Source organism: Lagopus leucura, unplaced genomic scaffold (genome assembly GCF_019238085.1).
Source record: "Lagopus leucura isolate 7727_CA_CO unplaced genomic scaffold, USGS_WTPT01 Super-Scaffold_100045, whole genome shotgun sequence".
Taxonomy (NCBI): domain Eukaryota; kingdom Metazoa; phylum Chordata; class Aves; order Galliformes; family Phasianidae; genus Lagopus; species Lagopus leucura.
Genome location: NW_024962292.1, coordinates 1,103,597 through 1,118,968, shown reverse-complemented (window position 1 = coordinate 1,118,968; position 15,372 = coordinate 1,103,597). Strand labels below are relative to the sequence as shown.

Sequence of the window (15,372 nt, the reverse complement as noted above, 5' to 3'; positions counted from 1 at the left end):
TTGCTCTTTTTTTCCCCTTCCCTTTTAAATCAGAGGCCAGTCAATAGGTGTCACTTCGGCAGCTTGGTTCTTTTGCAACAAACCTCAAAACCAACAAGCCAGCTGTATCTCAGCAATGCAGTCTGGTGACTTTGCAGGGGCTGAGCCCTGACCCATGGGGCAGCAGCTCAGAGGCAGAGCACTCGTGAGCACTTGTCTCCAAAGGGGACAAAGACGTGCCCTCTATTAACATCTACTACAAAAGCTTTATCCAAGCTTGGCCCTGCCTTCCTGCTCCCAGTATCACTCCCTTTGGGGTGCGAGATGATTTCTCAGTCCTGGATTTCTCAGTCCTGGAACACTCCCATCCTTGGGCTGCCTTTGCTCCAAACTTTCCAATCACTTTTCTCACTCTTCTTGCTTGCAGTACTGCCTTCAAAGATTAGCTAAAATAGAAAAGTGCTAATCCACATTATGGAAATTCAAATCCTTGTTGCTACGTTAAGTTGTTTCAAGGAAGTTTAATCTGGCAAGACTTGGAGGTGAAATCCACTGTTTAAAGTGGTAACAGAATCCACGCATCGCCTCTTCTATTAGTGTGAAAGCACTATAGGAGCAAGAAGCAGCATTCTACTCCTTGGCATGGCAACTTTAGGCTACCACGATCTCTGATGTGCTCCAGCAAAATCCCATTGAGCGTTCAGCTCAGCTCCGGGTTACAGCTGAATGAAGGATCTGCTGCTGCATTCCCATTCCCACTTTGTTTGCCAGCATTGGTTTTCCAGGATTTCTGCTAGAGATCTGCAAAGTGCACTGCCACCAAACAGTGGGACTCCATCTAAACGCCTGCTGTTTGTAGGTTAGTGTCCAAAATTTCAGTGATGAACTTCATGTGCCCACGGGAGCCACCATGAGACAAAAACTTGGCAGATGTGAAACCTGGGTTACATCTTGAGTGAAGAAAGCATCCTTTGGGTAAGCAATCTGCAGAGGAGTTTACTGGCTCTCCACCTCCCATCACTATGAGCTGCTTCAGAAATTCATCATACTTTAAATGATTCACTCAAGTAGCCATTCAGCCCCAGTTCATAGATTGCAGAGCCTTTATTACACAGCTATATATTTAGCACTGAAATGGTTCTCAGCAGTTGTAACAGCCCTGTCATCTAAGGAATAAAACAAAGAGCCATTATTCATCAAAAAGGAGACACAGTCTTTATTGTCTGAAGCCACGGTAGAGTTTTTATATCGCCCTGTCGGTTCTTTCAGGCTGTCACACAACTCAGTTTTAAGCTGTCTCACTGGCAGCCCTGGAAGCTCAAGCCCTCCTATAACATCTCACAGCTGACCTCCCAGCTCACATTGGTTTAGACTGACATCAGCATTGATCCTCAGCATACTGGATATGGCCAACAGCCTAAGAATGACTAAACTAACCTTTTTAGAAAAGCTTGAAGTAGATGGCAGTCTGGCTGAGTAAGGAATTAAAGGTAGATGGGTTTACTTAAAATCATGGTTACAAGCAGTAATAGATGGGTGTGTGTTTTGTGTATTGATTAAATCCAGAAGATCTGCATCCAGGCTGTCTGATGGCAGACATTTGTGTGGCTGTAGGATCCCAGAGGTGTGTGTGCAAGCTGTTCTGGTGTGACCCTGCCACCTGCCAGCCCTCCTGGGCCACGTCCTGCTGCCCTTGGTGGGTGCGTGTCCAGCATAGGGCTGGAGGAACCAGCCTGGTTCTCTGGATCTGGACAACATGAGATATACCCAGCATCCCTGCCTAGCAGCTACCTGACTTCCTCTGTGTCTTTGGGAAAAGCAGCCAGATTTGGAGCCAGAAGACTTCTTTCAACATGCACTTCCACAGTGCAAATTAGTCCATGAAATGCAAATGAAGCAGCACCTCTCACAGAACCAACTACCATCGCTTTCTCCTCAGGCTTCTGAGAGCATTCGAGAATCTATTGGCAACAGCATGAATGCAGAGTAAAGAGGACACAGGAAAGACACATCTGAGGAGGTGCTGTGCACAGGCTCCCAGCAAAGCAGCTGTTTGCACAGCGAGGCAGACCCAACTTTCCTTCCTTTGAATGTTTCCTCTCTGAATAATGAGATGGGAAATTTGAAGACCCAGAATCTTTAAAAAGTGGCACACATTAAAGAAAGAATTGCCCTTTCCCAGCTTTGTAATTGGCTTTAAGACTGACAATCACATCTCCAAAGCCCCATGCTCCTTTTTCTCCATACGCTCAGGAAGCGCAGAGCTCCCGTTACACTTCTCCCAGCACCCCGCCGAACAGCCAGCAGTCTCCTAGGCTAATTAGGCACACTGTATTCTGCACATATTTTGCATTTCTGAGTAATTAGGATAATCAGATTTCTGCCTTAATTCTGTACGTATACACCATAAGCAGGTGTATTGCCTTTCCCACAATGCTATCTCAAGAAGCGCGTTGTCTGCTGGAGGTGCGGATGCCAGCCGCCTGTCAGAGCCCATTCTCGTCTCACACATGGAAATCTGCTGCTAACGGATTACCAGGAGTCATGGGAAATTAGGAACTTGATTTGGGTGAGTAGCCAGTAGCTCAGATATTTGTGCAAGCTATCACAATGCACCTTCATATCTGGCCAGAAATTTGGCCGTTCTCTTCATAGCCCTCCAGGGAAGTGCTGTGAGTGTGGCACAGGGGTCGCTTGGCCCCTGTGAACCTCAAAGGTGTTCGGGGTTCTGCAAAGTGTGATAGCCCTCATCCTTGTCCTTGAGCATTTGGCCTTGAAGCTTTCGCAGATAAGGGACTATTTCCCTCTTAACAGAGCATCAAGGATGTAGAATCTTTGAAGAGGGCTGAGGATGCTCCCACACTCCATAGCATGGAGCTAAGTGCTCCTGAGCACTTGAGCTGCAGCAGCAATACTGGCAGACCTTGCTACACAGCCTCCACAGAAAGACCACCTATCTGAAGAACTTCATATATGAGAAAGGTTTTGCTTGTAGAGCTTAGAGTGCAACCCAGTATACACTCAACACAAAGAAGCAGAGCGATGCTCTTGTCGTAGTATTCATGTAAGAATAATGTCCAAACCTCACAAGTATGAACAAAACTGATTATGACCAGGGTTTAAATCCCTCCTGATCTCCAAGTTAACTTTCCTGGTACCAAGATTAAGCACCAGTTACTACAGAGATAGTTTTAAGGCAAAGCTGAAGACAGGGAGTGACAAACTGTTAATTGTGGTAAGGCTGCTTATCCGTGGTGGCTGAACACAGCATACAGAGCAATCCATGCAAGGTTACACTCAATACTTTGTAAGTTCTGCATGGGTAATAAAATACCCCATTCCCTTCTTCAGTGTCCTCCATCTCACCTTCCCCATTCAGCTGGAACAGTGCTTACAGATGAACTATCTCCAGAGAACATCACTTGGAAAACGCAGTGCAGCACCAGGCACTTTAATGAGTCCAAGGCTGTTGTCAGGGTCACCACGGACAGGGGAGAGGTCCTGTTTCCCAAAAAGGTCTCACAGGAGACATCTTCCCAGGCTTCATATATTTGCCATCATAGTGTATTCATTTGAGCACCAGGATTCGTTTTTTATTAAGTATATTTATCTCTGGAGAACTTTACCCAAACTTTCCTCAGTAATATCCAGTTCTTGTTCTCTCATGACTTTGGCCAGGTTGCCCAGTGCTCAGTAAAGAAGAAGAGCATGTGACTGTTCACGTGCTTCATTCTGACCCACTTCCCTTAGGTCAGCAGCATCCTGTGTTGCTCAGGGGTGGCACAACAGCATCCCTTCTCTACAGGTCTTGATGTGTTCTCATCTCCTCTGACATGCACAAGACAAGGAGGCTGGATTCAGCTCTCCCATCCCATTGCAGTGCTGCTGTGACAGGGTGGCAGTTTGTGCTCCTGTGCTTCTGGGGTGGACATCTGTGTGCTTGATGCATCAGCACAAATACATCAGTGATCCTGGATCTCTACAGTTTTAAACATCGGTTGAAAGAACCAGAGAAAGAAAAATAGGGAAGAAAGCAGGTATTTTGCTGGCCTGAGAGAGTCTAGAGAGCAGGTGGGAAGCTGCCTGCTGGGCTGGCCAGTCACTGAGAGGTGGCAAAGAAAGTTGGCACAGCAACTCCTGATGTCTGCCTTCTCCGAGCAGGTGACGAAGCCAAGCTGTTGTCTCGATTCCCACAGTATATTTTCATTAAGCTGTGGCAGATGGCAGCAGAGGTCACCGCTTCCACACCATCATCCTTTCAACTGAAAGGTGTCAGGGAATCTGACACCTCAATTACTAAAGCAAGACTCATCCAAACAGAATCCAGGATGAAGGAGGAAAGGGAATTAGAAAAGCTGCTCTCCTAATTTCCATGAATCCTCACCTTTGAGAGAAAATCTGGGATGAGAACCTCCCTGATAAACAACATATTTCTGCCTAACATCCTGACACAGAAGCAGCTGCTCTGAGAACCAGCCACAGACACCAGAAAAATGGCAATTAAGTCCTTGTGGAAATGAGAGCAAAAAGCACCCCTTGGAAAAGGCCATTGATGCTACTGAGCTACAGCAAAGTCAAGGGAGCATCAATTGATCTTACCCCAGCAGAGAACTGCTGCTCACTTCCCTCTAGGCTGTGAAACGCGCAACATGAAGTGAAACAAAGCTGCCATGTTTTGCTTCACAAGGGTTTTTAGAAGTCAGCCAACCCACAGAGACACCAATGCAACATCACCATTGACTTCTCTGTGTTCAACGTGAAATGTGGTTCTGATATGGCAGTAGAAGCAGGATCCTTGCTGAGACACCAGTCTTTCTCGTCCCAACTGTTAATACCCACCTTCCTTTTACCATGACTATTTCCCTAATTGTTACTATTATTAATCCTTGCTTTTGTGATCCATACAGTCATCCATGGCAAAGAAGATGAAGTGAGAGTCTGACCTCACCAGAGCTCAATGAACAAGCAAAGCAGAACTTATTTGTTCTTATTTTGGGATCTCTAAATCATAATACAGTTTTGGAATGATTATGAAATATCTCAGATTGGCAGCTCTGCATGGCGTTGAACTCATTGAGTTTCCTTCAACAACAAAAACACCCAAAAAGCATCGGCCTATAAGGAGATAACAAATAAGTTTAACAGGACTGAGCAGAAGAAAGCCTGTGCTTTCTTTGTGAGCAGTTTCCCCTTAGTATTTAGGAACGACATCAAAATTCCCAACTCGAAGACATCAGAGATATTTGGAAGATGAAAACATCCAAGACACAAAATAAAAAAAAAAAAACAAAACCAAAACCAACAAAAAAGCCACCAAAACCCAAACTTCTTTTTACTGAAACTTTTCAACTTTTTGTCAGAAGCTTGAAAACACTTCTAAAAAGTTCAAAATATTTGGGGTTTGGCACAATAAAGCCGCCGTCATTTCCAGCAAACATTGCTGAATGCCAGCAAATTTTCAATCTGGGGCCAGAACTGTCTTTTTTTTTTTCTTCTCATGCTCTAGAGATGGAGAATGGAAAAACAGTGCACTTTTGAGATAAAAAAGGTTTCCACTTCGTTGAAAAGTTTCTTTCAACCAAAGCTCACTGCAGACACAACCTGTGCAGTCAGCTCCGCTCATGACACCTACTCCAGCCAACGCAAAGGGAACAGCACAAGCATAAGGACATTAAATCAGAAGTTATCTCTTCTTTTTTAAATGGAAAGGTTTGATTGTGCTGACCTCAAACTCAATGCTTTGTTAATGGGAGAAGGGAAAGCTACAGCTGGGGCACTTAGAGCTTGCTAGATCATACGCATTTTCTCAAATGCTCGAAAAGCAATGGGCCATTCCAGGGTTTTCCTGGAGGAAAAGCGATCACAATCTGGCCTTTGTTATCCAGCTTATTCTCCAAGAGTTCCTACTTGAGGGCCCCTGGAGCAGATTCTTGGAAGAGCTCCATTTTGCACCCCAGCCAGAACGCTCCGAGTTTCCGTATATTATTAGCACACAATGGAGCAACGTCAGCCCGCGCTGGGAAGGGCCCCTGGCAGCCACAATGCTCCCAGCCCCAACCCGGCACCGGGCAGGGGAGAGGGGCTCCCTTCTGGGGAAAATCCACCTCCTTCTCCTCCTGCACGGCCCTGGTGTTCAGGGACAGGAAAGGCAGGAGGCAGAGCAGCAAAGCGCAGTCAGGCAAAGGCACGGCGTCAGCCAAAATCCAGGCCAAGGGCTCCGGGAAGAGTTGACCTCAGCACCAGCTTGCCCTCAGCAGCTTTTTGGCTTGGGCTTTGCCAAATGACATGCCTGGTCTGACAGCGCTAGATGGGTTTGGTCGGAGGGCACAAGGAAACTTGATTCCTGTGAGTCACTTGCAATCTCTGCCACCACCGCTATGGGAAACATGGATGTGGGCTGCTGCCAATGCACAATCTGCATTGAAACATGCTGTGTGTCTCCAGGCCCCTCTTCCTTGGTGCTGCTCAGAGCTTTTGGCCTCAGACCACTGCTGCATTACAGACTCCAGCTGCTCAAGGAAAGAGAGAAAAAAAAAAAAGAAAGAAAGAAAGAAAGAAAAATCTCCACATGCAAAAATTCAACTTTTTGTAAGAGAAGCCCCACAACTCCAAAACTAAAAATGCTTGCCAGCACAGCGAGCATTTGCCAGCACATTTTTGATTTTTTGCCAAAATATTCTAGCCAAAACTTTGGAGAGAAAAAAAAAATAAAATACAACAACCCAGAATTGTCTATGGAAAGCAGATACTTCTCACGAAAATATTCATTTAGTCAAATCCCCAGGTTTCTACTGAAAGTCAGCATCAGTGGAAAATGCTGACGAGCTCTATTATTGGCACAGCTTTAATTTTCCTTTGTCTGGAACAGACATGGAGAGGACAGCATCTGTCAAATGTAGTCTTTTGACTTATGTTATTATTTAAAATGGTCTGTTACTGTATGTGGTCTCCAGGAGAGGTTCAACCCATCACGGTGCTGGGTGCTGGGTGCACACACGGTTTCCCTTCTAGAGGGATTATAATTTGAGCACAAATCCTGGAGAAGATAAATAGTTGGATTATAGGGTAATTTCACATTGGTCCCAATCAGCAAAACTGCGCTCACCCCTGCACCTGCTCTTTATTTGGTGCTTTGTTGCTCAGCCATGTCCCAGCTGCTGGGCTCTGAGCTCCCCAGGAGATGCAGGAACCTGCCCAGCTCTGCGGGCAGCTGCAGAGCAGGGAGAGATGGGTCCCTACCCATTTCCCTACCCTTCCACTGCAATCCTGCTTGTTCCTTCCCATGGATGCTCTCCCAACCTCCCTTCTGCAGACTCATATTGCACTGACCGCATTGAGCCCATCCATTCTCCTGCCTTCCCTGACGTGTGTGCAATCCTACGTGCCTGTCTACCAGGCTCCCTTCTACCCCAGCCCCATCGCTTCATGTCCTGCCCAAGCTGACACAATCCCTTTAGGTACAAGGGAGCAGTTAAGAGAAGGATCTGCACTGGTTTCAAATAGTTTCCAGCATTGGTCACCCCCTTCTGTAAGAGATTAAAAAGGCATTGCCAAGAAGGGAGCGAGGGAGAAGGAGAGCACAGGAAAATAAATAAATAAAGGTATATAGTTACTTTTGGTTAGTCTCTGTGCAGTCCCATCCCAGGGCGCCGCGCTCTGCGCTCAGTTGAGGTATTAGTCACTTTTTCCATTAGAAGCTCTTATTCTATGGGGATTTATAATGTATCTGTAAAATTGTCTCCAGGCTTTGCTTGGCATCTGAGCTCTCGATTCATGGACAGAATGTAAAGAAACTGCAGTTGTTTGATTTACTGGGACAGGCACAGGGAGGGAGGGATTTTTTCCACGCTCAGCTTGGTGGAAAGAAATTCACGTAGTGCTTTCAGGACATGATCACTTATTACTCTAGAAAATACACCAGATGGGTGCAATCTCAGACCAAGTTCACAAGCATGGTCTTCCCCACAACGCACTCACAGGGAAAGCCTTGCCCTTTTCCAAGCCTCATTTCTACAAGGGACAAGGGCACAAACTCCGGGATCCAAACACCCTGGAGCCTCTCCCATCCGCAGGGTGTTCCTGGCCTGGCTGTTCCCATGGACTTCTGCTGTAGACAGGGATTGGTTGAGAAGGGCAGGATCGAGTGCAGCAACACACAGCAGGACCTGAACCTCCTTGCAGTGCTGATCAGATAGGCAGCAGGAGCTTGAGGTGGACGTTGCAGGCAAACAATAACCTAAAATTGGAACGTGGCAAATTACTTATTCAAACGCCAGCCTTCCTCTCCCCCTCTTGATTAGCAAACCGCTGGGGAGCCAGCCCTGATTTTCTCCAGACAGTCATGCTCAGCTCCACTCCTTTTGCTCAGCCCTGAGCTGCCCACGGGGCTGCAGCCCTCGTTGGTATTCACACTGCGCTGCAGCCCTCCCTTCCCTTGATGGGCTGTTCTGCTCTCCAGCTGGATCACAAACTTTTTATCTGCATGCACAGCAGTGATTAATAAGTTCAGTTTCTATCTTTTTTTTTTTCTTTTTTTTTTCTTTTTTTTTTCAGGGAAACATTTAAGCTGCAGTTTGCAAACACTTCCCAGTACACTAACTCAACTACACACACCTAATAATAAAGCAATCTCCAAAACACACTGCGAGCCAAATCCTCCTCCTTTTCTTTAAGTAGAGGTGTCTTTAATTCATGTTTGCATTCACTGCGTATAAATGAAGCCTCGAAGAACAGACAGGAGAATATATAATGAAACAGAACGACGTCCTGCAGAACTGGAGTGGGAAATCCCACAGCTGAAATCCTCTCTCCTATTTAAATGAAAGGCAAAAGCACCACTGCCCCCAAGGAGCCAGGAGTCACCCCGGCACTATGGGAGACAGCAGCACACAGGGAGGCTGGGAAGAGTTCAGGGTATCAAATGAAGCAGAGCAGAGACACGAGAGGAACAAAGGAAGTTCACGTCGTTATAATTTATTGATGATCTTGGCCTGATTGCTTCAGTGTTTTGTCTCAGCGGAGAGCACTGCTCAGCACTGAGTCCTGCAGGTCACTCAGTCGTACTGAGGTGGAAATGATGCGACGGCTTACAGACAAGTTTGACTTACAAGAAAATAAATAAAATAACCACCAGGATGGGACTCAGCCTCACCCAAGCACTTGCTGAGGAGCAGCCAGGATCTCCTGACCTCACTCCCAGCGGAGCGGAGCTCCAGGAATTCCCTCCCCATAGCTCACATTTTTCCAGCTCTACCAATTCACCCAGCGAGTGCCATGGGAAATCACTACGGCTCAGGCATCCAAACTTGCTTAAGAATGAGCCAAACCGATTCTTTTCTTCAAGGAGGAGGGTCTTAAGGAAAATAAAATGCTGGGGGTTCTTTGTCCCTGTATCTTGGATACGGAAAAACTCCCACGCTTGTCAGAAATAAGAGCAGCACCAGCAGCCCATGGCTTTCTCTTTTTTTCTTACTCTTTTTTATTTCCTTCCCTCCAGCGTATGCAAGTGCGTACCTTAAAGCTGGATGACACAGTGATGGGTTTAAGAGACAGTGAGTGTTGAGATGCCAGTTTCTGGTGTAATACAGCTTCTTTCTTCTGTGAACATGGGTGAAAAATCAAAAGAAATAATCCAGTAGGCTGAATGCACTCCCTGGCCATTCAGCACGCTCATAAATATGCCTAGCGAGACGCTTTGTGCTAAAAACTTCTATTCTGCATTTTGTTTAACTGCGAGTCAAATCTTCCATCCCCATCTTCTGCCTCCTCGCAGTTAGTGGGGCTGCATTCCCACCCTGCTCCCCATCAGTTTTAGGCCAATGGCTTACATTTGAAAACTAGCAGGTTCTCATTGTTTTTCTATTGATTTTTCTCCCACTTTCCAGCCAAATGCCCGCTCCCTGGTTGCCTCTTGGCAGAAAATATGCTGCTGTTACAGTAAGCAACTCCCAAACAAAGAGTTCTAACTAGATTCGCCCTTTGGCACTAGCTCACCATTCAACAGAACTTAGGAGAAAGCCTGCCATTTCCTGCGCACCACTAGCGCTCCAGAATAAAGCAAATTTGGAAATGAAATTAACTACGTATAAGCTGTCATTTCCTTTTTAAGGCTGGAGGAGCCCTGGAGACCATCAGCTACTGACAAGAAGGGGACCCTCCAGGTCCAAGCTGGATGCACAGACACTCAGGAACAAGCAGACCTTTGTTATCACCACTCACACCAACACACACGCAGATGTCACCGGGATGAGCAGCCTTTGCCCACAAGGGACACTGTCTGCACGCCGACCAGTTTATTCCTGAAGAAATACATGCATGAGCACATTGCATATAGCACATCACCCTGAGGACGGCTGAAATAATTCCTTCCACGCCTGCATAGACCCTCTGGTGCAGGGTGGGATGCAGCTGCCTTAACTCCTTCTTGCAGCCACACATAGAAGGGCTGAAGGTATCGAGAGGTTTCGGCGTGGAGGAAGTTTTGGTTTGGTTTTGAGCATTGCCACCAAACCTGCGGGGACTCCTTTGATGGACAGATTTTCTTTAGTTGTATTTGATAAACACAAACTTATAAACTGAGGAGTTGCAAAGGAAAGAAAAAGAAAAGGAACAAAAGCATAACGACCACATTTCTCCGAGTTTTAAGAACGAGCAGAGCAACTCACCCAGCAGTGCAGCCCCACCGCGAAACGAAGTTGTGGAGGGACAGTCCCGGAGCTCCTCCGGCCCCGAAGCACTGCGGGCTCCGCTCCGTCCCGGCAGCCCCATCCCCATCCCGGGCAGCACCCCGGAGCTCGGAGAGCCGGCACTTACCAGCTGCAAAGTGCAGAGGAAAATCAAGGTGCAGCGTCCGGTGCAGCATCCCATGGTCCCCGAGTGCGCCGGGGCAGGCAGCGGGATAGGGACAGCGGGGACAGGGACAGCGGGGACAGAGCACCCGGCTCACCGCAGCCCCGGGGCTCTCCCCGCCAGCAGCACGGAGCGCAGCTGCCGCTCGCCGCCGCCGGGAGCGAGGCGGGCGGGGAGGGAGGAGGGAGGAGGGACGGAGGTCGCGGCGGCTGCCGGAGCCCCTCCGGGAGTCGGGGAGGAGGCAGTGGGGCCACAGCTTAAAAGGGCAATGCTCCGCCGGACGTTCCCGTCCCGCAGGCTGAGGCGGTTGGGATGAGCCCCGTCAGCCCCGTTGGGATGTTCCCGGCCCCCCCCGGGCACGGCCCGCCCCCGGGAGGCTGAGCCAGGCTGTACCAGTTTATTTATTTTCTAGAGATGGGAGACCCTGCTGCTGGCCGAAGGTGTGCCAGCACTCCGTGGATCGGGCATGGAGACTATAGGGCATCTCAGGCGACAGGAACCGGGACCTCCTCTCCTCTTGCCACATGCGCCCCTCGCCTTTTTCCTCACACAGATGCTGGCTTACTCACCCTAGAGTCTTCATGCCCAGGATTAACCTGAAATACAATAACTGTTTCCATAAACTTTGTCAGTTAAAGTGCACATGGAAGACAAACGCAGGGGGATAAGTCTGAAAATCATTAAAATGCACATTTGTGAGTGTCTTAAATTGCCCGGATTTGTATGTCACACACAACACACAGACCACATCACACCTCAGTGGTCCCATAAGTGTGTAGGGGAGCATCTCCTGTGGGAGAGTTCCACAAGAGCACCATCTAAGAACCACCCACCATACCACGCATCTGCATCGAAGCAGGTCTGTCTGCTTCAATTGCAAATGGCAAAGATATCTGGGAGCACCAACTACCTCCGTCAGAACACTGAGTTGCCTCCTGCCCAGAGGAGTGGGAGCAGAGAGCTTCTGTCACCTCTCCCTGCTTTTGCTCAGCCCAAGCAGCAGGTAACACACAGACATGCCAGGATGGGGATGCACTTATAGCTAAGCTCCACCAGAGTGGGATAATTAGCTTTCAGAGAGGCACATCTGATGACAGTGTCATCTCTTTGCAATCTCCATGGCTGCATGATAAAGTTTGCTTTGCTCTCAAGAAAGTCAGGGCTCCATTCCTGCCTCTAAAGCAGCGTGACTTTGGGACTGTGAGTGATCAGCCCCACTGCCCTCTAAATACTCATACCAAGTTGCTTTTTGCAGTGGTGGATATGGAGATGGAGATGGCAGCTGAAATGACAGAGGCTCTATCATTTTAATCGAGGAAGGCATTGCTTGATTATAACAGAATTATAACAGAAGCAGGGTTAGTCTTGAAGAGCTGTGAGTGTTTGAAACCTGGTAGTAACAAAGTTATTTTTATTCAAATCAGACACAGGGAGAAAAAGAACAAACAAAAACAAGCAGACTGTGAATACCTAAGGTTGGGAGATGGACTCTGAAATGATCTCAAATCCTGTTTTTAAATGGTAAAGTGTATTGATTATCTGACCTGTGCACTGAGCAGAACCAGGGCAGCAATTAATGCAGTCAGATACAATAACAGACACTTTATTATGTGTGAAACGAATACACCCAGTGAAGAAACCAATTTACTTCACCCAGAAAACTGTGGGCTGAAGAAGCTTTGGCACTAATTGTATTCTCAGAACAGTGGATTTTGGATGGCAGAGGCAATAGGAAAAAAGTCCAGTTTATTTTTTAGATGAACATAGAAGAAACACTCCTCACAAATTGCATAGGGAGGGCTCACTCTTATCTATGGGCTCAGGCAAGCTGACATCAGAGGGAGAAGAGGAGCCATGCACAGGCTGGGGTTAGGCTGTGGTGCAATGGGCTCTGCAAGCTGCTGGAGCAATGGGAGCAGGCAGGGATGCAGCTGTGCAGGTTGGTACCAGCCCTCAGGGCCATTGCTCAGAGTTTCCTGCATCTTTTGTTCCATCTCCTGCTTCTAACAGCCTCCCGTAAGTGCAGCTATTTTCCAGTGCAGTTGTAGTATAAAGGAGATGCTGTGACAAACTGCAAAAGGTGTCGCTGCTGGAATCGCATTGGACACAAACAGGAGTTTTCCCCTTGCACTTTTTTCTTGATAAGCCAGGGAAAAGGCAGCTCTGTGCTGGCTGAGCCCTGCATGCATCTGAAGAACACACAAATCTTTTTAGCCTGTTTAGAAGGGTAAACATGTTATAATGCAACTGTATCACAAAGAGAGACTTAAAACTCCTACAGCCTGGTGGTGTAAACTTACATGATTTCTTGGCATGGCATGGAGCCCTCACACAGAAGCATTTGCCTTTAAATATCCAAGTGGCCTCACTGGCTTTAGTGCAGCTGTTCCCATGCCAGTGTTTGGATGCTTGCTCCAGTGCCATGCTCTTCAGCATCTTCTGTCTGTGCACAGCAGAGGAGATGCACGCAGCCTGAGCACCCCGACAGCAGGGCTGGGCTTTGGGTTACTCTTTGCAAGTCAGTTGAAAAGCATCCTGTGGACTCCTGGAAAATTCCTTATTTCAATGTGAATAAATATTAACTTAGCTGAATTTGGAGCTAAGACCAAATAATAATAATAATAATAATAATGGATCTTCATTAGGTAGTATATTGAATTAGCAAGTGGATTAATGAGGCATCATTGGATGGAGCAGTCCAGAGGCTGCCAAACACAGTGTCAACACCACTGTGCCACCAGTGATGTGCCATGGGCCACCACAAAGGGCTGCTTGAAAGCCACAAGGGATGATCCTCAGCTACAAACACTGTTCCAGAGACCCACAGCCACAGTGCCACATCCAAAGGCAGCACATGCCTGTCCCTGTGTTGTGTGCTCCCCTGCTCAGGACAGCCTTTCCAAGGTGGCACGTCACATCCTATTCTTCTGTCACACATTGGAAGTAAAGCTCACTGCCAGTCCTCTGATTGATGGCTCCTTTCCATTGCGCACAGCACAGTTTGACAGAGGAACGTGTTCAGCACGATAGGTTGGGAGCCCTTATGTAAGAATTGGGCGAGCTGCTCCAGGACACTGTGGACATTCAGAATGAATGGATGAGGGCAAATCCTGGGGAATACGTTGGATGCTGTGACAGCACTCATTCATGGTGACCAGACGTGCCACCACTCCAGAAACTGGGCTTTGTGTTGTTCCACAGAAGACTGTTTTACATAGGAAAGGATAACTGAGCTAGCTAGAAAGGGAGAGAGATTATGTAATAAAGGGCAAGGACTTTTGATCTTCTAGTTTTAATTTTGTAATTTCTTAAAGCTCTCATTACCTGGGATAATGTCCAGGGAGCTGCTCTGGGACGGAGGCCAGCTGCAGCCAACGCTACCAAAGGAGAAGAAAGCTTAAGAGTGGTGGCAAATGCGTTGTAGAAAATGAGACAGACCTGTGACAGCAAAGCACAGTGTTTTAAAAATCGTCCTCATTAGAAAGGAAACAATCCCAATGACTTTCATGCCTCAAAATAGGTTCCCAACAGCCAACGGTGATCTTAAGTTTCATCACAACTGGTGTGTGAATTCTGTTGTTTTCTTTCTGATCCCTGTGAAACCTTTGCTGCTGGGAGGGGACAGCTTCTAATCAGCTTCTGTGGCATTTCAACACCTCATTTTGCATCTGTAATTCCCTAACATTACCTTGCTGAGCCACACAGCGCATTTCCATCACTGTTTGATGATGAAGTGGAGGATGGCAGAGGTGGAAGGAGGATTCAGAGCACACAGCGAGGACAGCGCTTTGCCCACACCCACCCCATGCACATCCCTTCTTCACAGCAAGGGCTTGCATGAAGGAAACACAACTGGTATCACACTGAGATGCATTTTTCCTCCTTGGGATTGCACACCCACATTCCCAAAGGAATGGCCTGGAGCAGAGAGGAGGGAGTGCCCAAAGAGTTAATTCCCATTGGAGAAGCAAGCTGTGGCAGCTGACATCGCTGCCCTGCAATCTGAGTCCTTGGCATGATTGCAGCCACATTTCCAGCTGCAATTTCATGAGGCAGTGTGACCAAGAAGTAACTCATTGCAGCTGCTAAAATCCACGGGTATTGACACCAAGTGATCGCCCGAGGCTGCCATGCAACAGTTGCATTTCTCAAATGATAGGACACAAAGAAGAGCCAGAAGGGCGAGAGCAGCCCCTGATTTGGGGCAGCCATGTGGGAGCTCTCTTGTAGACAAGCAGCTTCCCTTGTCTGCTTAGGAATCAGTGGCAAACTTTCCCTAGCCAATTAAACACATGTACATGGGATAGAGCTGCTTTCTGCCCTGTGTCAGCTATACTTGTTCCAGCACGAGCAACTAACACCTAAGAAAGACCTAGAAATGTGTGTAGGCAGAAGATCTGGTGAGGCTTTCCAAACACAAGTTGCTGCTGCAGCTTTCCTTTGGCTCCAGCTATGAAGTGTCACCGCAGGAACACCAAGGATGCCTCAGTGCCATACTGATGATGCAAACACACACACCAACATGCACTCTTAGCTCCATGCACT

At 47.6% G+C, this 15,372-nt stretch overlaps 1 protein-coding gene across 1 annotated transcript in view; it reads right to left on the bottom strand.

Moving 5' to 3' along the window:
• Nucleotides 1–10,990, bottom strand: part of NKAIN4 (sodium/potassium transporting ATPase interacting 4) — a 47,225-nt gene extending 36,235 nt beyond the window's left edge. The window contains exon 1 of the mRNA XM_042884797.1: nt 10,792–10,990. Within this exon, the coding sequence (XP_042740731.1) occupies nt 10,792–10,845 (54 nt within the window). The 5' untranslated portion in view covers nt 10,846–10,990. The remainder of the gene's footprint in view (nt 1–10,791) is intronic.
• Between the last annotated feature and the right edge of the window lie 4,382 nt (nt 10,991–15,372).